This window comes from Engraulis encrasicolus, chromosome 1 (genome assembly GCF_034702125.1).
Source record: "Engraulis encrasicolus isolate BLACKSEA-1 chromosome 1, IST_EnEncr_1.0, whole genome shotgun sequence".
NCBI classification, from domain to species: domain Eukaryota; kingdom Metazoa; phylum Chordata; class Actinopteri; order Clupeiformes; family Engraulidae; genus Engraulis; species Engraulis encrasicolus.
This window is the reverse complement of record NC_085857.1, coordinates 57,463,626-57,487,966: the sequence shown is the minus strand read 5'-3', so window position 1 is coordinate 57,487,966 and position 24,341 is coordinate 57,463,626. Positions and strand designations below refer to the sequence as shown.

Genomic DNA, 24,341 nt, shown 5'->3' with positions numbered 1-24,341 from the left:
TTACTTGGAAATGTTCTTCTAACAGGTGCATTAGAAGAGGGGTTAATTTCCTGTTATCAAAATGCATCTCTCATTGCATAAGGAAGCTACTTTAATAGCTTGAATGATGAAAGAAAATCATGAACTGTAGCCTATCACCACAATGATTTAGTGTGTCAAATATGTTAAGAAAGCATTAACATACTGAAGTTTCAAAATGAGCAGTGCTGAAAGTGGTAGGCTACATATAAAATAGTCTACAGATAAAAGTGTATCAAAAGCTTATTCAAAAGAAATTCTTCAATCATTTATCATTTCTAATTGTCCTGGATAAAATAACAGCTGAGAGAGAGAGAGAGAGAGAGAGAGAGAGAGAGAGAGAGAGAGAGAGAGAGAGAGATATGCTAGGTCTTTACCTACAGAATATGGTTTGATTGTGTTCCAAGAGGAGTTACAATTTTTTTTAAAAATCAGTTTGCCAAATCTTTTCCACACGCGAGACGCGACAAACGTTACACGACATAGCCTATGGACATTTTCACTGCGTGGTAAATGTGATTACGCAAACGATCGCTGAATATTTAGCGAGAGTAGGCACGAGTTTGACAGTCTTCGAAACGCATTTGGTACACGGAATGCTTTAGAACAACACCACTGGTGTTCCATTTAATGCTATACATTTGGCACACTGCCGTGGCTACTATATTGTTAATATTATTCACGTCAGTGGTTTGGTGTATGGAATGTTTGTCTTCTCAATTGCCTATGTCCGTGAGTCAAAGCACTCAAGCACACTTATGGTGGTGGAAATTAATGGTCTATTTAATATTAATGTTTAATGCTGAAGTGAGAGGTGGGGAGAGGCATGGAGTATCCTAAAGTTTGAAAGAACAGATCTTGACTTGACTCATACCTGTCAGGGCTCGTAGAGGCTACAGCCGCTTCCACCTGCTGTCTCCTAGCCTGCTCCTTCACTTCCAACATACAGAAGTTGTTGTCCCTCTCCTGCTGCTACAACACTACATGCGTGAACACATTATCTTGCCTCTGCTGCAAGTTTTTGTTATCCCTTTTCCGCAAGCTTTTCCACACCACCTTTTAGTTTTCGTCTCTCCATCGCTTGTGTCTCAAATGTGCGCGCGTAATGCAGGGTAGGGGTGGGGCCGCAATTAATAGTTAAGTCCGACTCAGATGCACCAATGGGACACCCCCTCCCTCTACCCCCTTTATGTGTGGGCTGATGTCATTGGAGGAGGGCCGAGGGCCGTCAGCACGAAATTGTGGGCCGCCGGTCACATTTTTTTTTAAACATTAATAACAATTATTTTTAAAAACCGACATCACCGGCCCTCTAGGGGCGTCGGCCCACCGGGATTTTGCCCGGTTTGCCAGATTGCCAGTCCAGCCCTGACTGGCGTAGTTACCTTTTAAAACCTGATAGAGTAAAAGTTTGAACTCTTGGTAAACACCACTCTGCTACACATGTAAAGGGTGAATGCGAGTATATTAAAGCCGGCTTGGTACAGATTAACCGGGCAAATACACCGGCCGCGACAAGAGAGAGGCGACAAAAGCGATTCTGGAGGCGATTCGCACGGCGAGCGCGACAGTTTGAAGTTAAACTCCTGGGAATACAAATGAGCTATGACGCGGTTCAGCGACAAGATGGGACAGCCAATGACTGTATAGAGGTCAGTGACCACAGCCAATGGTAATGTGTGAATGCTTGAGTTCTGCTTGTAACGGACATACTCTAGTCGCTTCAACCGCTCGTATCGCTTCCTACTGCACAGAAGCGATTCCCTGTTGCTTCAATCGCGCCTCGGACAGCATATTCACCCGGTTATGCAACGCTGTGTTGCTATTTGCTCCTAAATTTTGTCAGCACCTGGGGCACACTGGTGCCGCATTTTTATCAAAGTAAGGCGTCACCTACAGTACTTTTTCCCTTTTAGGGGATTTAGTAAGTGAAGAATTCTTGCACACCTCCTTGATCAGGTGCGTAGGCGTGAAACCCCTAGGTCACCAATGTTAAAGCAAAGAAAGCTCTCGCACAGTGTTCACATTTGCATGGTTTACTGCAACATTTCTGTCTATTGACCTTCTTCAAGCCAGTGTTTCCCATACATTGAGGAAACTATGGCGGCCCGCCATAGTTTAAATCTGGCCGCCATAGTTTCCGAAAATGTAAAAAAAAAAAAAATGTTTTTTTTTTTTTTACTTTTTTTTTAAACTTTTCTTTTGACGATTTCCGTGTTTGTTTAAAGCGATTTCAATTACGATTTCCTTCGCATTTTACTCCTGGAGTAAATACATCCTATAGAGAAAACCACAAGTGCTTGAAAGAGAGAGGGATCAAAAGCCTTGTCAAGTTGTTGTAGTTAACTTGGGTTTGGGAGCAATAAAAAAAAAAACCTTCCGAGAAGGGACAGTTGGGATGAGTTTACTAACACTCCCCAGGCTTTGTTTTACAGTTGTAATGAGTTAGGTGACAGGCCTTCATTGACAAGGCAGAGGAGACATCGGGCTGCATATAGAAATGAATGTGTAATGAATGTGAATATAGACATAAATGTGTAATATGTTGAAAAACTGGCCCTGTGACCAGCACCCCTCATGTAGAATGTGTGTGTGGGGAAAAGGCATAGCCTACCCTCTTAGACCCTTTTTGTTTATGCGTTAACATCTTATCTCTGCTCCTATTTTGTTTTATTATTTTTTTAATTACATAGACCCCTGCATGTGTATTATGTAGCCTTATTTCTCAAAATATAAATGGCTGAAATGTAGGCGTAGGCCTATGTTTCTCCATGCGCCAATGTCATACTGTACTCATTGTTTTGCCATTTTGCATTTATACTGCGTGAATAACCCCCCCCCCCCCAAAAAAAAGGCCCGGGAAAAGACCCCCACCCCCCGGACAAAAAAATCACGACTGCCCCCATAGTTTCCAAAATTTCTGTGGGAAACACTTTGAAAGCCATTCAATTTTGGGCAAGTTTTGGTATTTGTATGGAATGCCATAACTGGACTCTGGCTTAATTATGGCTTTATTATGTCCTGCCATAATACTCTAAAAGGGGCGGAGACGGGTGGGGGGGAATATATGGCTTAGATATGGCGTATGTCCAGAAAGCCAATACACTGGATTATGTATGGCTTTCTTATGTCCTGCCATAATACACGGAACAGGGGGAATACATAGGTCATGGCTTAGTTGTGGCCTATGTCTGGCCAGCCAAAAAAAAGAGACTTTTGGCTAAACTATGGGCTTTCTGTAGCTTATCATAATGCATCAATGAGCGCAAACGTCTGACTGCGTCTGACTACTGGCATAGCCGGATGTTTACCAATGGACGAAGAGCGCAGGACAACAGTGTCACACATTTTGGTTTTATTTGGCATTTTATTTATTTGGCATTTTAATGGGACGCCTAAACATTTCTACCGTTAGAGGAATTCAGTTTTTGCACAGCCGCTGCAAGCGACAGTCAAGACGGTAAGACAAGTCTAGGACTGGGTGCCGAAATTCGGTTCTTTGATGGAACCAAAAGAAAGGCTAAGGTTCTACTTGGCACCGAAACGTGCATTTTCTGTCAGTTCTACATATCGGTTCCCAGATGTTCATCACGTCAGTTATCATGGCGCATTTTAAACCCTGGAACGTCGTTAACGCAGTCAGAAGCAGTCGCTTATTTATTTTTTATTATTTAATTATTATTATTATTATTATTATTATTATTATTTATCGTAAAAAAATATGGCAACATTAATTGTGATGTGAAAAGAGACCCAGCACACTGTCCATTCCACCAACAAACTTTAATACAACGTTTCGGTCATCCGACCTTCTTCAGGTAAAGTTACAAACACAATTCAAACACAAAACTTTTGAAAAGTTTGGTTGACTAGCTTGGACCAATCGGGTCCTGTTGCGCAGGTCACGTCACTCCATTGATAGATTGCCACATCGCCTATCCATTGCGCAACCTGTTAGAAGTGAGGAAACGCCTGTCTCTTCAGTCAGGAAGCCATATACCGCTTGTATTAAGTATTCACCATTAAAATCTAAAAAAAAGAATAAAGAGGATACAAAATAAAGACATTGCTTTGCAAAATAAAGACATGTTTTAAACAAAATAAAGACATTTTTTTATATAAAAACAAAAAAACAAACTTGTGGATCCCATCTATCAAAAGGGGGCAGAAATCTTATAGCATCACATTCAAATTGAACTCGTCATTTAATCCCTGTGGTGCCAGTGTTTGAAGGGTGTAAATCCAAAAAGCCTCACGCCGCTTTAGGAGCAGGTCGTGATTTCCTCCTCTCCGTGGTAGCCGAACTTGTTCAATGCCACAGAAGCGTAGTGTCGAGATGTCATGTTTTAAGTCGTTAAAATGGATTGCAACGGGATAGTCTCTGTCGTTACGACGTATAGTGCTTTTGTGCTCACTTATCCGTTGCTTCAGCTGGCGTGTGGTCTTTAAATAAGAACAACATTCCATTTGTTCACTTGCTTTAATGTCGAGCAGCAGTGAAATGACAATAATGAAACAAGTCATGAACATTCCTGGACGCATCAGTCATTGTGAGTGAGTTGACCATAACTTCCTGTTTGCGTGTCACATTATTTAGGGTCGTAGTAGTGCAATATTCTCTATCTCCCCCCGAGCCTTTGGCACCTATAAAAAGGCTTAGTAACAAGAATTAAATAAAAGTGCAATAACGGCAGCAAACATCAAGGGAAACATAAAAACGAGGTATGAGAACAGCAATACATTAGATTAACACATTAAAATGTCAGTCCATAATGAAGTCCTTGTGCCAGGCAGGTACGCCAGGCGTCCTGGCAGACCGGCGTAAGCCCGATGCCGGCGACGCGCTGGGCTGCGACTGCGGGGGCCGAGGGACCGCAGGGGTCGCTGGGGTCAGTGGCGACGCACAGGGGCCATCACAGGCGGAAGGCGCAGGCGCATGGGGTGAAGGCAGTCCACCCTGCCAGGAAGAGTTCCCAGCAGGCGGTGGAGGAGACAAGGCGACCCCCGATGGCAAGGAGGGACCAGGCGTCGTCGCAGGGCTACCCAGGGGGGCGGGCAGCAACGGCACGGCGACGGGAGTTGGAGTGGCAACACGGGGTGCCAGGTCGTCATGGATAGACCGGGGGAGGATCTGGTCATTGCGGACGGGGAGGAACCGCCGCAGGAATCTCCGGTTACGAAGAGAGACTCTGCCCGACCCATCAGTCTTGACAACGTACTGATCGTGTTGGCGCACCTCAACAACGCGGCCCGTTCTGTCCCACTTGTTGGGGTGAAGACCCGTCTGGTTCTGCATACGGACGAAGTCCCCCACTTTCAAGGGTGGAAGGCGTTTGGTGTGCTCGGCCCAATTTTCAGCCGTGCGGATGTGGCGTTTGCGGAGGGCCTCCTCTCTCGCCGTCAGAGTCTCACGCCATGTCGCATGGGGCCTGTACTTGCCAGGGGGGATAGGGATGAAGTCCTGTATAGGCCGTCCGAAAAGACACATCGCAGGACAGATCTTTGTGTCAGGGTCGGGCGTGTTGTGATCGTGTAGTATCGCCTTTTGCACAGAGTTAGTGTCTAGTTTCCCCTTCGGGCCTGTGTTGTCCGTAATGAGATGCTTCATAGTCTTCACGCCGATGTCAGCTGCTATGGGGGAAGGCCACAAACGAGAGGCGGTGGTGCACGCCCCATCTGTGCAGGAAAGATCTGGTGTCCGCTGATGTGAACTCAGGCCCTCCATCAGATGCCAGCTCCTCAGGTGTCCCGTAGGTGGCGAAGGCCCGGCGCAAGTGGCATATGAGGTCCATGGCGCCACCCGTAGACTTGGTGATGATCGGCCAGTTGGAGTAACGGTCCACTATCACGAGGTAGTGAACCCCTCTGTGCATGAAAAAGTCAGCGCATACAGCCTGGAATGGGTAAACAGGCATGACAGGGGGGATCGGGGGCGCTGCAGGCTGAGAGGGTGCCATACGGTCACAATGTTCACAGTCGCGCCGAGTGGCCAGGATGTCGGCTGACATGCCCGGCCAAAACACAGACGACTCCGCGCGGGCTGTCATCATGGAGACGCCCTGGTGAGCGGCGTGAAGGGCAAGTAGCACTTCGCCGCGGAGGGAGGGTGGTATGATCACTCTGTCTCCGTACAGAACCACCCCGTCAGCCGACGTGATGTCCTCGCGGTACTGGTAGAAGTCACGGATCGTTGCTGGCATCACCGTCCTGGACTCTGGGAAGCCGTCCACCGCCATCTCCTCCAGCGCGCGCATGTCGTCATCACTGCTGGTGGCCTCTCTGACGCGGTCCCATGTCACAGACTGTAGTGACTCGAGCCCCGCTGCGCACCAGGTCAGGTCGCCACCCTCGTCGTCGTTGACGTCACCCTCGTCCTCGTCCACAGGCTCCGATCGCCGTATGAGAGACAGGATGTCAGTGTGTGTGTTGGGTGAGAGGTGGCTTACCATGGCGACGCTGTCGTCCGGGAGGACCATGGGCGATGGGTGTCGAGTTCCAACCGGTCTGCGCAACATGGCGTCAGAGGCCCTGTTCTTCATGCCAGGCACGTGAATCATACGAAAGTTGTAGCGCAGGGTCTTCTCCTTGAGGTTCCTGAGGCGGGGGTTGGGTATGTCGTCCAGCGCCCTGTCGCCAAGGAGTTTAAGCAGGGGCTTGTGGTCCACGGCTACGATGAGGTCCCTGCAGCCCAGCACGAAGTAGCGCGCTTTGTCCAGGGCGTCGGCGACCGCAAGTGCCTCGCCCTCTACGGGTGCGTATCTGGACTCAGCCGCGTGGGTGAACCTGCTGCCGACTAGGGTCACCTTCCAGCCATCGGTGCAGCAGAAGGGTTTGACTGGCAGGCACGGACAGTGCTTTTGAAACAGCCAGAAGCCGACCCCGTCCTTCGACCAGTCCGTGGCGAGGCATGTAGGCTTGGATTTGTCAAAGATGCGGACGCCTCGCTCGATCTCCCGGACGATGGTCATCTTGGATTCACGGAAGACCTCCTCCAGCTCCGGGGACCACTCGAAGCGCACGCCGTTCTGTAGAAGCTTCCGGAACGACTGCATGCGCTCGGCCATACTGAAGGCATAGGCCACCTGGTTGACCAGCCCGAACCAGGACCTGACATCGGTGACGTTTCGTGGCCGGGGAAAGTCTCTAATTGCCTCCAGGTAACGACTGCATGGCCGCACATCAGTCATGGTAATGGTGAAGCCAGCGAAGTCCACTGTGGGTGAGGCGAAGGTGAATTTCTCAGGGTTGAGGACGATGTCGTTCCTGCCGCAGACGTTGAGCCATTGTACGGCCTGGAAGTAGGCTTTTTCGATAGAGTCAGCCCATAGCAGCGTGTCGTCCACGCACTTGGTCTTGTTGCCAATGTCCACGACCACCTCGTCATAGCGCCGTGAGTAGCCGTCTCCCGACGCTATGTACCCCTGCGGCGCAGAGAGGTACCGGTACCTCCCCCATGGGGTGATGAACGTCGTCTTGTGCCGGTCGTCCTCGTGCAGCGGGACGCTGTGGTAGCCATTCCAGGCGTCAAACACAGTCTTGTACATCCCGCTGGGCACTTGTCTCGCCTGGTGGAAGGGGGACTGTGTGTGGTGGGTCTCACGAACAGCGTGCTTGTTCAGGGCTTGGAAGTCGACTGTGCGCCGAGGCTTGCCGTTCTTTTTCGCGCAGATCACCATGCGGTGGCACCATGTCACGGGGGTACCAATAGGCACTTCTTCCAGCACCCCGAGGCGAACATCCTGGTCAAGGCCGGCTTTCACCTCACTCTGCCAGTGTAAGGCCACCGGGATAGGGGTGTGGTGGGCCACTGGTGTCGCGTCGTCGTCGAGCATGAGGCGAAGCGGTGGACCAGACATTCGTGGTAGGGGTTGGTGAGGGCATGTGTTGAAAGTGCTCTGAGCGTATAGAGCCAGGAGATGTCTCTGCAAGGCTTCCCTGTTCGCCTCCGTGGCCGGCATGGGGAGCCTGGTCGGCTTGGCCGGGGGTTCCGCACGCCGTGGGCAGTCACACGGCTCTGAGGTCGCCAGGTTGACCTCCCCGAGTGTTGGAAATTTTTCTGAGATCATGCCCAGGTCTACGCAGGCTGCACGTGAGAGGAAGATGCGGTCTGAGGAGTCAGTGACGTATGCGATCTGGCGCGTCTCCAGCCTCCGGGCGTCGCTGCTGCTGCCAGTGAACCTGACGATGGCGGCCCCAAGGATGCGTATGCCCTCGTTGTTTGCGGCTCTCATGGTCATGGACACAGGGATGAGGTCGTCTGTGCTCAGGCCCAGCTGCTGGGCGACTATGACTCCAATCAGACAGCTCTGGCAACCCGTGTCAGCCATAGCGGGTAGGGTCACGGCACGGGTGTGTCTCCGAAGGTCGAGGCCCAGCGCCTTGTAGTCTTCACGCTCGATGGTGAGGGTGAGGCGGACGTAAGGCTGAGGGCTAGACGGGCGTCTCATCCACTTGTCGCACATGTCGTCGTACAGATGGTGGGCCAAGGGCAGTGTGCATACCTTGTTGTTGGCGCTGTCTGTGGTGAGTGTGCAAAGTTCGACGTGTGCTGCAGCCTGCTGTTCGTTGCACACTCCGCCAGTCTCATCTGGCGGGGGTGTAGGTGAGCGGCCCCCCAGGCAGACTTTATCGAGGTGGTTTCGGCGGCTGCATTTCCGGCATGTTTTGCCATATGCGGGACATTCGGCACGGCGGGCACGCCACTGCGGCGTCTTGCCGTGGCCCGTTTCACCACAGTAGATGCAGGCCCCCTCAGGCTTCACCTTCGATTTTTCCACCTTTGGGCTCCCCTTAGCGCGGGCGTCCTGCCGTTTCTCCCGACGATACGAGCTGCTGATTGAGTCTGTGCTTTGGGGGTTGAGCAGGCGTGAGGCTGATCGCTTCCCTGACTCCTTTGCCTCAATGTATTCTATCATGTCCTTTAATGGCATATTTTGATTTTTTTCACCAAGTAAGTCCATTTGTATCTCTTGGTCTGCTATGCCACGGGCAATTACATCCCGTAATATTTCCTCTGTAAAGTCGTTTATTTGACCACAGTCCTCTTTAATGCATTTCATTTCATACTTGCATGTGTCTGCTTGGCCCTTCAGACGAGCATGGAACGACCGGATGGGTTCTTCATGTCCCTGTCGCATGTTGGATAGGGCCACTCGCGCTACCATTGTGTTTTCTGCGCGGACTGCAAGTGCCTTCATAGCTGAGAGAACGTCTTTTTCATCGCTGTCCACAAGGCTTCTGCCTGCTGCGCGGGTGAGGTCTTTTCTCAGGTCTTCCTCGCAGCACTCCAGCAGCTGAGTGACAACATCGGACCCGACCAATTTAGTGCCCCTCTTGTATTCGCCCCAGCGGGTTAGGAAGTATGACCATGTTTCGGCCGTTCCCGCCAATGCGATGGACGGCCGCTTGAGTTTCTCTGCCTTCGGTTTAGTGTGTGGCTCTCGGTGGGCTGCAGTATGTGTAGTCGCGTGGATGTTCAGCATCGCTGCGATTACTGCTGCCTCTGCGTGTGTGGCCACATAGTCACAGCTCTCGATAGGGCAACGGGCACTCATCCTTGGTCTAGCGGGTTTAAACTTTATCCTCTTCGCTTTTGAGACATTCATACAGTTGCGTAGCAGTGGGCTACTCTTTGATGCATTCGTCCACTCACGTGTATACCGGTAGGTATTCCTTTGCGTCGTTGACGAACTCCGATTGATAAGTCCACTTGTTTCATTATAAATAAGAACAACATTCCATTTGTTCACTTGCTTTAATGTCGAGCAGCAGTGAAATGACAATAATGAAACAAGTCATGAACATTCCTGGACGCATCAGTCATTGTGAGTGAGTTGACCATAACTTCCTGTTTGCGTGTCACAGTATTTAGGGTCGTAGTAGTGCAATATTCTCTAGTCTTACCCACATATACGAGACCACATGGGCATGTTAGAGTGTATATTATGTGTGTGGAATTGCAGGTTATCACACTCTTAATTGGAAACGACCTATTATTGTGGGGATGGCGGAAAGACTGCACTTTCTGGGTGTTATTACATTGCGCGCATCCACCACAACGATAATTGCCATTGGGTATTGGGGTTAGTAGTCTTTGTGATGATCGTCTTGGCCTGTAGTTATTGAAGTCGGCATGTACCAGTAAATCTCTCAAATTTCGTTCACGTTTATATACGAACAGCGGCATGTCGTGCATTATGTGTGAGAGTTCAGGGTCAGATTTCAATAAATGCCAGTGTTTTTTGAAAATTGGTCGTATGATGTGTGAATGAGGGGAGTATGATGTAATGCACGTTACAGAAAACTTTTTTTCTTTTTTCTTACTCTTTTTTAAAAGATCTGCGCGTGATTTTTTGAGCGCTGCCTCAAATGCGTTGTTGACCCACGCATCTGGATAGCCTCGCTCTCGGAACCTTCCCTTCATCTCCTCTGCTTTCTCAACAAAATCATCGGTCGTCTGGCATATCCGCCTAAGTCTATAAAATTGGCTTTTGGGGAGCCCCCTTTTTAAAGGTGTTGGATGAAAACTGTTTGCCATGAGGAGGGAATTTTTATCAGTGTCTTTCCTGTAGAGTGTGGTGGATAGTTTACCATCCGTTTTAGAAACCCACATATCAAGGAAGTGAACCTTCTCGTGACTATATTCCATAGTGAACTGTAAGTTACTGTCAAAACTGTTCAGTAGCTGGAAAAAGTCCTGCAATTCATCAACTGACCCTTGGTATAATGCCCATACATCATCAATAAATCTAAACCACTTAATGATCTTAGACAGATGAGTATTTTTTTCGGGATTCATGACAAAATTCGCTTCAAAGAAACCAACAAATAGATTGGCATAGTTTGGCGCACAAATTGAGCCCATACTTGTCCCAGACACCTGTAGGTAAAAATCCCCATGAAACATGAAATAATTCTTTTTCATCACTAGAGCAGTGAGTTCCCACAGTAATTCGCTCGGTGGGGTGGCAGTGTCCTCTCTCTCTGATAAGTAAAATTTCAGAGCATCCAGTCCCCCCTCGTGAGGTATGTTCGTATACAAGCTCGCAATGTCCAAAGTTACCAACAACATGTCATCTGATATTCCATTGATGTTGGTTATTTTGTTGATAAAGTCCGTAGAGTCCTTTATATATGCCGGTAAAGTATGTACATAGGGCTTTATGTGGAAATCAACAAACTCAGATAGTGGAGCTAAAAGGGAGTCATTTTGGGCCACTATCGGACGGCCTGGTGGTGCCGTCAAGGACTTGTGCACTTTGGGGAGTGTGTAGAAGACAGGGCGTACGGGATGTTGGCAGTATAAAAAGTCATATTGTGCCTTCGAGATCCAATTCTTTTCTTTGGCTACGTCTAGGTATGCTCGCACCTCTTTTTGGAAGGTGCCGGTCGGATCAGATTTCAGTCTTTTGTAAAATTTCTTATTGGACAATTGTGTCAATATTTCTGCCTCATATTTATTAGTATCTTGAATCACAATTCCAGAGCCTTTATCTGCTGGTTTAATCATTAGGTCTTTGTCGTTCATCAATTCAGTCAAAGCTTTTCTCTCATTTTCTGATAAATTATCTTGGATTTTAAAGGGCCGATTTGATTTTGTCAGCACCTCCTGCTCCACTACTCTACAGAAAGTGTTTATGGATGCATTCAAGGTGCTTGGGCTGAACGTGCTCTTAGGTTTAAAAGAGCTGGTCAATCGTGATGTATTTTCACTGTCCATATTTTTAGAGAAAAAATGTTTCAATTTTATTTGCCTGAAGCATTTAAAAAGATCAACTTTCAGTCCAAAAATATTCACCCCACTCGTTGGAACGAAGGATAAACCTTTTGCTAGCAGGGATGTTTGATCAGTGGAAAGTTCTTTTGAGGATATGTTTATTACCGTTTCGTTCTGTGTTGGGTCCAAGCTTGGGGGGGTCTTCGCTGCGCGCTTCCCCCTCCTGCATTTCTTTGGCCTCGGGGCCTGGGTCCTCTCTGGAACGGCCTGCCTCTCCCCAAAAAAGGAGCATCCACTGGACCACTGGAGTCACTGTCGAACGTGAAGTCATTCTCCAGAGGTGAGTATCCTCTCCCTGGACGTCGTTGGTGCGCTCTCACTGTTGACCGTGGGGGTCTCGTCTCCTGTGTCCTCGTGCGTAAAGGTCCTCTCGCCGGTTGGAGAGGTGGTGTTTGCTCTTTTTTCTGCCATTTGTAGATTTCGTTCTTTTGGTAGTCTTCTGCATCTCGTTTGTACTTGTTCAGTTTGATGGCTTGTAGCTCCTCTTTGTATCTTGCGATGGAGTCTTTTATGGCGTGCTCCATCCTTGTGAATTCTGTTCCCATGCTTTCCTTCAGCTTCTCTTCCAGCGTTTCAATTTCGGCCCTCATCTCCTTGGCTTCGGTGGTTGTTTGTTGAATTATTAGCAGCATCAGGTCCATCGAACACTTGTTGAGGATTTCTCCCCATGTCTTCTTGAAGGTTTCATCAGATTTCCCCAAAGTCGGTGCTTTTTGGATACGCAAGCCCCTCGGGATCTTCTTATTTCTCCAATACTCACTGAGAGTTGCGCTGTGCATCAGGAGTCGAGTCTCCTTAAGATGGAGTCTTTCCAGGCTCATTCTTTGATCTTCCGATGATAGTATTCTCTCCATGTCGTCGTTGTCAATGAGAATTCTTTGAGCATCTTCTTCTGAGAATTCAAAAGTGTTGGCGCAATTTTGTGTCAGCGCGTTAAGTTCTTTGAAAGAGTTCATGTTTTGAAAGCTCCAAACTTTTGCTGGCGTCGAGGGTGCGAAAAGTTACAAACCCCTGCTCGGGTTCCAGAATCAGTTCAATAAAGACGCTTTTGCACACCTCTGTAGTTGGGCAGGTGCGTAGGATGTTATCCCAGCCGGGTTGTCAATGAAGTGAAAAGAAATCCCGCACACTGTCCATTCCACCAACAAACTTTAATACAACGTTTCGGTCATCCGACCTTCTTCAGGTAAAGTTACAAACACAATTCAAACACAGAACTTTGGGCTCAATTTGTGCGCCAAACTATGCCAATCTATTTGTTGGTTTCTTTGAAGCGAATTTTGTCATGAATCCCGAAAAAAATACTCATCTGTCTAAGATCATTAAGTGGTTTAGATTTATTGATGATGTATGGGCATTATACCAAGGGTCAGTTGATGAATTGCAGGACTTTTTCCAGCTACTGAACAGTTTTGACAGTAACTTACAGTTCACTATGGAATATAGTCACGAGAAGGTTCACTTCCTTGATATGTGGGTTTCTAAAACGGATGGTAAACTATCCACCACACTCTACAGGAAAGACACTGATAAAAATTCCCTCCTCATGGCAAACAGTTTTCATCCAACACCTTTAAAAAGGGGGCTCCCCAAAAGCCAATTTTATAGACTTAGGCGGATATGTCAGACGACAGAGGATTTTGTTGAAAAAGCAGAGGAGATGAAGGGGAGGTTCCGAGAGCGAGGCTATCCAGATGCGTGGGTCAACAACGCATTTGAGGCAGCGCTCAAAAAATCACGCGCAGATCTCTTTAAAAAGAGCAAGAGAAAAGGAAAAAGTTTTCTGTAACATGCATTACATCATACTCCCCTCATTCACACGTCATACGACTAATTTTCAAAAAACACGGGCATTTATTGAAATCCGACCCTGAACTCTCACACATAATGCACGACATGCCGCTGTTCGTATATAAACGTGAACGAAATTTGAGAGATTTACTGGTACATGCCGACTTCAATAACTACAGGCCAAGACGATCATCACAAAGACTACTAACCCCAATACCCAATGGCAATTATCGTTGTGGTGGATGCGCGCAATGTAACAACACCCAGAAAGTTCAGTCTTTCCGCCATCCCCACAATAATAAGTTGTTTCCGATTAAGAGTGTGATAACCTGCAATTCCACACACATAATATACACTCTAACATGCCCATGTGGTCTCGTATATGTGGGTAAGACCACACGCCAGCTGAAGCAACGAAAAAGTGAGCACAAAAGCACTAGATGTCGTAATGACAGGGACTATCCCGTTGTAATCCATTTTAACGACTTTAAACATGACATCTCGACACTACGCTTCTGTGGTATTGAACATGTTCGGCTACCAAGGAGAGGAGGAAATCACGACCTGCTCCTAAAGCGGCGTGAGGCTTTTTGGATTTACACCCTTCAAACACTGGCACCAAAGGGATTAAATGACGAGTTCAATTTGAATGTGATGCTATAAGATTTCTGCCTCCTTTTGATAGATGGGATCCACAAGTTAGTTTTTTTGTTTCTATTTATAAAAAAAATGTATTTATTTTGTTTAAAACATGTCTTTATTTTGCAAAGCAATGTCTTTATTTTGTATCCTCTTTATTCTTTTTTTAGATTTTGATGGTGAATACTTAATACAAGCGGTATATGGCTTCCTGACTGAAGAGACAGGCGTTTCCTCACTCCAAACAGGTTGCGCAATGGATAGGCGATGTGGCAATCTATCAATGGAGTGACGTGACCTGCGCAACAGGACCCGATTGGTCCAAGCTAGTCAACCAAACTTTTCAAAAGTTTTGTGTTTGAATTGTGTTTGTAACTTTACCTGAAGAAGGTCGGATGACCGAAACGTTGTATTAAAGTTTGTTGGTGGAATGGACAGTGTGCGGGATCTCTTTTCACTTGACTGACAACCCGGCTGGGATAACATCCTACGCACCTGCCCAACTACAGAGGTGTGCAAAAGCGTCTTTATTGAACATTAATTGTGATCACATTCGGGCTTGCAGAGACTGCTGGCAGGCTACAACCCCCTTTTAAACAGGTGGTTAAATCATCTGTGGATACTAACGCTGCTACGAGAGAAACTACCATCAGCCCATCTTTAATTTGTGAAGTTTTACCGAGAAGAGAAGAGAAGAGAAGCCTATTTCCAGCGTTTGTCGAAGGCAAAGAATTAAAACTTCGTCTTCGACACAGCCACTGCAAGCCAAGAAACAGCCAGACAAGGTTTGCAGATGGTTACATCGGCGTGTGAGGAAAAGTAAAGGCCCACTACACTATTTGATGCTCCCAAAAATTGAATGGCACATTTCGGACTCATGTTTGGTCCAGCACCTGTGCTGCTGATGTGCGCGCATTCTCTGCCATTTTGGATTACACCGTGAATCATAACAAAGTTTCGACTTCATCTCAATGAAAAAAGGAACTCACACCAGCAGCATCAGGTGAGCTCAGTCACTTTTGACCGCGAGATACTTTGTTTGGAGCTGTTTTGGAAGGACATTCCGCCACGGCTCACAGATTTGTAACGTGGGTTATCAAAACTGAAGACACTCTATGTGGATACTTTCGCTTGACATAATTATGGACAGTGCAAAAAACAGATTTTTGTGACATTCAGACATTGTTTTGGAAGAAATGTATAATTGTAATAGTGTGCGCCCAGTGCTTTACTGCGTGCGTGACAAGCTTCCATTGTTTAATAAAACCTTTTGCATTCAGTACCTGTCAACTGTGAGCTACAAAAAAAACTGCAAAATCCCCTGATTTTAAGCCCAAATCGGATTTTTTTCAACAGGCCAAATCCTGACAGGTCACCATGTTTTTTCATTTAACACTGATCGTCCAAGCGCAAGGCCATAACCCCCTCGCAGCGCATGTTTTAAAAGGGGCGTGTAGGCTTCAGTGTAAAAAAAGAAATATGAGTTTATCCTTGTTGTTTTCTCGCTCAAGTTGTCAGGGGCAGATGCAAAACTTCATGCTGGTTCAGTTTGTGATGAGGTAAATTTGTACGATTCACTACTGTGCATGTTTACCATGAACATCGTTTTTATGAACTGACGATGCGATGCAAAGACACACAAAGGCACACCCACGGTCCGGAGCTCGAGAATGAGAGCTCTTATTATTAAGGAACTTGAATTCTTTTGGTATCCGTCATAAAATGTACTGGCAGGTAATTTCATAAGCAAGACCCTCTGACAGCCGTGGGGATTATGGACCGACGCTTTTGACCTTGCAAACTACTGTTTTTTTATGGGGATTTCGTCTTGCTAGCAATAATTATGCCTATACGACTGTTGTCATACGTGTAAATGGACAAAGCCATGTGAAAAGTTACAGCTGTTTTACAATTATATTGTAGCAGGGCGAATTGTTATTGCAATGCAGCTGACTTGTTTTCTTGCCGTGTTCCTCCCGTGCCGTGAAGGGGAGCGAATGGGAAAGAACAGATATTTGAGGAGAATGAAAGAAAGCATATTTCACGTCACATCTAGGCCTACTACTGACTCTTGTTCTAGCTACCAGTTTTGTGAGGCAGAGATTCAGACTGCACAGTATTCTGATTTCTCATGTAGCTTCCCATCGCTGGGAACATCTCTCACCGGAGACAAAGACGTGCAGCACGAAATGGATCGGGTTGGGTTTAGATTGTAGATCATAGCTCTGGATTTTAAACAACTTTTGAACTTCATGGAGATTTCAACCGGATAGAGGCAGGCTCGGTAGTCGGTTATGATTTTTTAAATGTTCGTCATCCCGAGTGTGTTTATAAAATAGGAACCGTCAGAAACCGGCATCGAAACAAAGGTTCTGGAACCGGAATCGAAACCGAAAATTTCTGATCAGTCAGCCCTAGATAAGTCCTCTTTGATATCTTAAAAAATATGAACGATTACACTGTTGTTAAGGCAGGGGATGATTACGAAATCGTTCTGAGTGGTGTCGTATTCCTCCAGGTACCGTGTTGATATTTGGTGGTGCGTCAAACTGTTAACTTGTCTATGCTGTCTACCACTTTCTGAGGTAAGTTTATCAAGTCTAGCTACAAAGCGGATTCCAAAAAAGTTGGGACACTTGGTATTTTGTGAATAAAATCAAAATGCTGGCATTTTCAAAACATTCAATCCATGCATAAGATGCACAATGGCACAAGGTCGACATAGGAATAGTTAAAATGAGGCAAAAATCATTGTTTTGAGGGAAATATGTGGTCATTTAAAATTCGACTCATGCAACCAGGGCTCTACAGTGCGAGCATTTTGCTCGCATATGCCCCTAAAATAAATGATCGTGCGAACGAAATAATAGAAAGGGCGCACTTGTGCGAGTAGATATTTCAACCCTTTCAATCGTATTTTGCTCCTAAAATAAATACACCCCATAGAGAAACGCAGGAACATGTGAACGAGAGAAGGCGCAAAAGACAGCGTGCGCGCCGCGCACAGAGAGATAGAGGCAGACAGACAGACAAATAGTCGGAGGAGTTTTGAAATAAGATAAGCGTCGGGAGTATCGAGCGCTTCCAATGACGGAGAAGAGCTGGACAGAAACTTCAGCGCTAGAATTGCTAATTCTCCGCTTAGCACAAATGCTAACAAATGCTCAACCTGTTAACTTTGTGAGAAGAAATAGCTTCGGTTTGTACACTTATCTTGTAAGTAGGTGGCTTGTAGGCCTACTGTTTATGTTACTCCTCCTGAGACGTTGGCAAGGGAGGACACAGAGCAGGTTCTCTCTGTGCGCTCACTTGCTCAACTGTCATCATCGTCACGTCATGTGAAGTCAGTATTTTCTTGGACAGTCTCGGGGTGTAGCCTAGGACACGTTTTTGTGCAAGCCTTCAATATTGTCAAATTGTTATTTAGAGGAAATGTATTTGGTCATCCACTCTATTTTGTTTCATTTCTAAAATGCAAGTATAGAACAATGTTACATTTTCAAAGGGTAGCCTAATGTTCAGAATACTGAGTTGCTGTTACTGTGGTACCAAATGCAGTTAAAAAAAGTGTAACCCATGGGTAGGCTGATTATAGGCTCATAGCATACCCATATGGAGTCATTGTATTTTCAGGACAGACGTGTAATTGCCTCTCTGGTCTCTCTTGTAAAAAATCTGCCCCCCCCCTGACCAATTTCATCCCGCACCCTGCCAGATCCTGCTGTGTAGGCCTAAATTGAAACACCAGCTCTGTATAGAAATGAATGTGATATATATAAATGTGTAATATTTTGTTTAGTCCTTTTACTGGGGGGAATTTGGAAAAGTGGCCCGAAGTGATTTTAATTGTAGGCCTACCCCTCTAGAATGTGTATTTGTGTGTGTGTATCTGTGTGTTAATAATGAAGCTGCGTCACAAAAACTGACTGTGCTCCTAAATTTTTATCTGTGCCCCTAAATTTTTTCACTTAGGGGCACAGGTGCTCCTATTGAAAAAGCTAAGCGTAGAGCCCTGCATGCAACAAATCTCAAAAAAGTTGGGACAGGGCCAAAAAATGTTGTAATAAAAAACTATTCCAGGTACTCAAAAACTACACAGCTTCTGCCCATTGTCAATGGACACAGTGGAAGTTAGGCCATTTTCAGCATTCAGAGAAGGCAGAGTTGAAAGATTGAGCTCAGTAAAGGAATGTGTTACATTTTCAAGCATCAAAGGGTATGTTGTAGCTCTATGTGATGGCAACTGGCGGCTAGCATGTGTTGAGGAATGTATGCCGAGCACTGGAGAGGTGAAACTGAACTTCCTGCATCCTCATGGACCATCTCCATCCTTCACTTTTCCCTTCAGACCAGATAGACTTGTCATGGATCATCAGGATGTGCTACTGGTAGTGGAACCTGTAACTGCAACGGGACGTATTTATACATTATCTACAAAAGACACAGCTGCTGCTTCAAATGCACTGGTAGAGTACAAAATGAGAATGTAGCCATTGATTATCTCTTTAAAGTACGGTAAATGGAGGATGGCACAGGTACACAGAGAAGGAATGTTCAAACAATCACATATCATCATTTGGTGTGTACAAATGGACATCTGCCTGGGACCATGGACACTGACCATTTTTGTTTTGTTTTTGTTTTGTCATGTGATGTTACTATGGTATTACCATATTATTAGTAAGTGGTCTGTATGATGCCATATTTGTGAGTCAAATTCTCTCTGAAATGAATAACGAACCAAACACCAGCATTTGAGGTGTTGCTCATGACATTGCCGGCTACGTTTGGACAAGGAACTGGCCATTTTAAAATATAGCTTTTTTAGATATTCAATTTTTAATTTTTCAATTTATCATAATTCCTATTCTGAGAGTTGTTGTATTCCAAGCTGATTGTGTAATATGTAGAGCCAGAAAGGAGCTTTCAAACAACACCACAGGCATCTTTTTGTGACTAACACTGACTGATATATTCAAGGCTGAATGTATAGTGTCCTACCCTCACATGTGAACCTTTCCTAGTCTGTTTCTCCCTTAATATTAGTGTCAGATTCAAACCAATGCAGTTCTGGGGTGCTACCTTGCTACTAAAAAGGCACACCAAGTATGATTGAAATCCTGGTCGGTCGGGTCCCAAAGTGTCTGATTTCACGTGAAATGACCCATTTCTGTAATGTAGAGTTCTGTAAAATCTTTGCACGAGTTATGAGATCATGACATACTCATCGTCAATAAGCAAACTATGACACTCCAACAATGACAGCTGTTGAAAAAATGACCATAAACACAACACTTGATTAAAGCACCTGATGCAGCCATTAAACAGTGTTGCAAGTGGCAAAGCGCGTTCTAGATGGACCTAGGAGACACGTGAAACTGTCCTCTGACTACAGAACGGAAAATATTTCATTCTTTTTTAAAATCATGCAGTCATGCACCCTCCAGGTTATGAAGAAAATGAATACTTCAGCTTGATTTAGTGGTCAGTCTGAAAGACAGCATATATGATGGTAAAGGGGTGCAGAGATTCCTTGGTTATGGTCTTCTTACTCGTGTAGAGCATTAAAATGAGGGCTGAATGATATATTCAGACTTTAAACAGCATACATAGCTACCAATGCATTATATTTTGGAGCACAGCCTTTAGATATTGCCCCATAATGATGGCAAATTTCAATCTCTACTATGTTCCAACAGTGTGGTTCCATCATAAGAGTGAACAGGTGACAAAATTGTTTTCTTGCAGTCAGGATATGCCACTTATTAAGCCTAACAAGAAGGTAAACAAGTCGAAGAACACACCTATCAGTTGAGCTGCTGAAAATCATGTCTCACATATCAAAATATCTATTTTTTTAAAATAAAATCATGCCATCAGTCAAAGTATTTAAATGTTAAGCCTCCTCCCTTGTGTTGTGTTTAGTCTTATCGAACATAAAAAGCATTTTATTGGCCCTGTCCCAACTTTTTTGGAATTTGTTGCAAGGGTGAAATTTTAAATGATCACATAATTACCCCAAAACAATCATTCTGCTTGGCTTTAACAACTGATATGTTGTCTATACACAATGCTCTACCTTATTAACATATTGAATGTTTTGAAAATGCCAGCATTTTGATTTTATTCACAAAATACCAAGTGTCCCAACTTTTTTGGAATCCGCTTTGTATGTTATCATAAGAAATGTGCAAATTCAGCGCAAGTCCGCGTTTATAACCAAATTCTACTTCAATGTCCACATTCTGTGATTCCGTCCGTGTTTTCTGTATCGCGGAAATCATAGGGCCCTACCTGTATACGTATTTTACATATATTTTACATTTATATATTCGGCTTAAATTGTTTACATTATATTTGCCATGCTTTGCCATGCTTGCTTACTTTTACTCATTGGAGTGTATTATATATTTTCACCTGCTACTTGCTCTGCATCAAACTGGCTAATTGGATAAAGCATACCCGATGATCACATAATTTAAGCACGTTATGACCCAGATATTTTGAAAAAAATAAGCTTTACTTGTCAGAAATAAATCTTAAGTCATACACTGAACAGGCGTCTCACCTGAATGAGTCCGTCGATGCCTAATGAGATGGTCGCTTCTAGCAAAACTCTTTCCACATATGGAACACAGATATGGCCTTTCTCCAGTGTGCGTTCTCAGGTGATTTCTGAGTTCACCTTTGCTTCTAAACGCCTTTCCACATGTGGAGCACTGATAGGGTTTTAATCCAGTGTGAACTCTCTCATGAATCTCCAAGTTTCTTCGATCTGTGAAGGCCTTAGGGCATGTAGAGCATTGAAATCGTTTTTCTCCAGAGTGGACAAGTTCATGTCTTTTAAGACCATACGTGGTTGCAAAGCTCGTTCCACAAGTGCTGCACTGATATGGCTTTTCTCCTGTATGAGTTCTCTGATGCCTTTTCATGACGGCAATATTGATGAAGGCCATTCCACAGGTAGGACATGCATGCTCCTTTACTCCAGTGTGAATTTTTTTGTGTTCACTTAAAGAGCCGATCCGTGCAAAGGCTTTTCCACAAGTCTTACACTGGTAAGGCTTCTCTCCAGTGTGGATTCTGTTGTGTTTCATAAGAACACGCCTGTCTGCATAGGCCTTTCCACATGTAGAGCACTTGTATGGCTTTTCTCCAGTATGGACACTGAGGTGATTTTTAAGGTCACGTCCATCTGAAAAAGCCTTTCCACATGTAGTACACTTGTAAGGTTTTTCTCCAGTGTGGATACGATTGTGTTTTATAAGCTTATATTTGTCTGCTAAGGCCTTTCCACATGTAGTGCACTGGTAAGGATTTTCTCCAGAATGTACTCTTTGATGTTGAGTGAGTTGGCTGTTGTCAGTAAAACTCTTTCCACAGGTATTACACTGGTATTGATCTTCACTGAGATTAATCATCTGTTGTTTCTTTTGAAGACGGCCTGTTGGTGTGGAAGTCTTTTTTCCTCTTCGTCTGCCAACAGGTTTCCAGTTTCTGATTGGTGGATTCCATTGTGCATCATCACCTGCAATGAGACAGAAAGTCATTACTAAATAACACCAACATGTTTACAGCACTACATGTTTGAATAGATAGTTATATGCGAACAACACTTGAAACCAAAGAGCTTAAATTCAAATACCTAGAAAATACATTGGAGAAACTACGAAAATATTATTGCTGTAAAAAGAAAAAATGGACATGCAAAGATATGTCCTTTATTAACTGATGTCCTCTACTCTTCGGTAGGTTCGAAGATACAGTAATAGGAAAAAGTTTGTACAACCTTTGAAATTTCTTATATTTCTGTCAAAATTGGTCATAAAATATTGTCTGATCTTATCGGGAATCACAAGAAGGAACGATCAGACTCTGCTTTAACTAATTCCACACAAACATTTACATGACATGCTTTTATTGGCCACAAGATGTAAACATTCACAGAACAGCAAGGTATAAGTAAGTACACCCTTGAATTCAATAGGTTTTAACCCTCAGTTAGTCACAATGACCTTAACCAGATGTGTCCTGTTTGCAGATCAGATTAACAAAACAATCTGGATGTATCTTGTCTCCCTCTTCTTTAAAAAACTGCCCCTCTTCAGCAAGGTTTATGGGATGTCTGGAGTGAATGACTTTCTTGAGTTCATGCAATATCATCTCAATTGTTTTTTTGTCGGGGCTTTGACTGGGCTATTCCAGAATGTCTATTTCATTGTTATGAAGCCATTTAGCCGATTTGCTTCTACGGTTTGTATAATAGGGGCTGTTGTCCCATTTCACCACCCGTCCTCTTGTGTGCTTCTACTGTGTGACAGACTTCCTAACGTTTTTTCTATAAAATATCTCAATAAACTTCTGAGTTCATTGCTCCACTGATAAAAGCAAACCGACAAGGGCCTGAGGCAGCAAGGTAGCCGCATATAATAATGATGCTCCCGCCTAGCCTGATAAACCAGCCTAAAGGCTATTCCAGAATGTGTATTTCATTGTTATGAAGCCATTCTAAAGCCGATTTGCTTTTAAAATATGGTTCAGTGTTTCCCATACATTGAGGAAACTATGTCGCACCGCGTAAATGTGGCCGCCATAGTTTCCGAAAATGTAAATAAATAAAAAAATAATTAAAAAACGGAAACTATGGCGTGGAGTATTCATCACATAGTGCTTGAAAAACAGAGGGATCCAAAGCCTAATCAAGTTGGTGTTGTTAACTTGGGTTTGGGAGCAATAAAAAAAACCTTCAGAGCAGGGACAGTTGGGATGAGCTTACTGACTCTGCCCAGGCTTTGTTTTACAGTTGTATGATAATGAGTTCGATGGCGGCCTTCATTGAAATAGCAGAGGAGATATAGAGCTGCATATAGAAATGAATGTGTAATGAATATGGATATAGACATAAATGTGTAATATGTTGTTAATAGTAATATGCTACTATTTTACATGTCATGGGTCATTTCTCAAAATATAAATGGCTGAAATGTAGGCCTATAGTTTGTCCATGCGCCGCCAATGCCATACTGTACACCGTTTTTCAATTACGCCGCATGAATTTCCGCGCACCCCTCCAACCCCAAACGCTACTTTCATGTCATTTTATTTATTTTCATATTTCTGTTCTTTCCTTTATGTACTTTTTATTTTACGAGACAACCCCTGGAAGACTGTTTTGACCTCTGTTATGTTTTTCTACAATAATAATGACTTTAAAAAAAAGAAAAAGACCCGTAGACTTTTTATTTTTTAATTGAAACAGCTTTTGATTAGGCCTACTGCCTTATTTGCTTCTAATTTCACAGAAGATTTGCGTGATCATTTGGAACCCAGTGGTTAGCCTACTATTACGGGGGTAAACAGGCAAAATGTTTCTAAAGTTATTGTTGGAAGTTGTGAGACTACTAAGTAGCTGACAGTAGGCTACCAGAGAGAGTAGCCTACACAGTATAGGTTACTGACCGTTCAGAGAACTTTGGCTTTCATCCTGCATCTCTTCTCCCTTCACGTCAATCTCCAACGAGCCCTCTGACACGTCCGTACTGCTGGACACTGATGAAGGCGGGTGAAAATCATCATCATCGTCTTCCTCATCTGTTTCTGATCCTGTCAGAGGGTCCTTCTCGTATCCACGGTCCTCATTTGCCTCTAGTTTAACCTCGACTGTCGCCGGTGGACTTAATGATCCGATTTCACTTTTACAAACCAAAGATTCCGTGGACTCCGGGGAGGAGTCTGCATGTTTCCCTGCGTCCTCGCAACCCTCCGCGTTTTCTAGCGCGCTATCCATGTCAACAAGCCTCAGATACTTTAATTGTTATCCCTGCCCTATAATAACACGATGATACACGATTCCGCTTCAAACATTCGCTGCGGCAATAAGCGAGACTCTTTTGTGTCTTTGGCTTCTCTCTGAATGCAGGAGGAAACCAGGAATGCGTAAAGTCAGCAGCATTCGCATCTTTTTCCATATCGATGTCATCAGGAATTCCTATTTCAAAATAAAAGCCCGCTAGTGGGACCGTAATGTTTGTTTTGCTGGATTGTCAGGTCCAAAATTGTTTTACAATAGGCTACTGCTTAACTCATTGGCTGCCAGCCATTTTCATAAAAGAGTACC

General features: G+C 44.8%; 2 protein-coding genes across 2 annotated transcripts; both read right to left on the bottom strand.

Annotated features, from left to right (window-relative positions):
• Positions 1-4,471: 4,471 nt before the first annotated feature.
• On the bottom strand, positions 4,472-5,626 carry LOC134458634 (TANK-binding kinase 1-binding protein 1-like). The gene has a single exon (XM_063211067.1). The coding sequence runs from the start codon at positions 5,624-5,626 to the stop codon at positions 4,781-4,783; it is 846 nt and encodes a 281-aa protein (XP_063067137.1). The 3' UTR covers positions 4,472-4,780.
• Positions 5,627-20,736: 15,110 nt separating this feature from the next.
• Positions 20,737-24,137, bottom strand: LOC134455712 (zinc finger protein 501-like). The gene is made up of 2 exons (XM_063206959.1): positions 23,684-24,137; positions 20,737-21,752 (listed from the first exon to the last, which is right to left on the bottom strand). The coding sequence occupies exons 1-2, from the start codon at positions 24,009-24,011 to the stop codon at positions 20,764-20,766; spliced, it is 1,317 nt and encodes a 438-aa protein (XP_063063029.1). The 5' UTR covers positions 24,012-24,137; the 3' UTR covers positions 20,737-20,763.
• Between the last annotated feature and the right edge of the window lie 204 nt (positions 24,138-24,341).

Bases quoted from the DNA above. Each gene is read 5' to 3' on its own strand.
- LOC134458634 (XM_063211067.1), bottom strand. From the start codon at position 5,626: ATGAAGCATCTCATTACGGACAACACAGGCCCGAAGGGGAAACTAGAC.
- LOC134455712 (XM_063206959.1), bottom strand. From the start codon at position 24,011: ATGGATAGCGCGCTAGAAAACGCGGAGGGTTGCGAGGACGCAGGGAAA. The intron at 21,753-23,683 runs GTCAGTAACCTA...GTCTCATTGCAG, and splicing joins AAGCCAAAGTTCTCTGAACG to GTGATGATGCACAATGGAAT.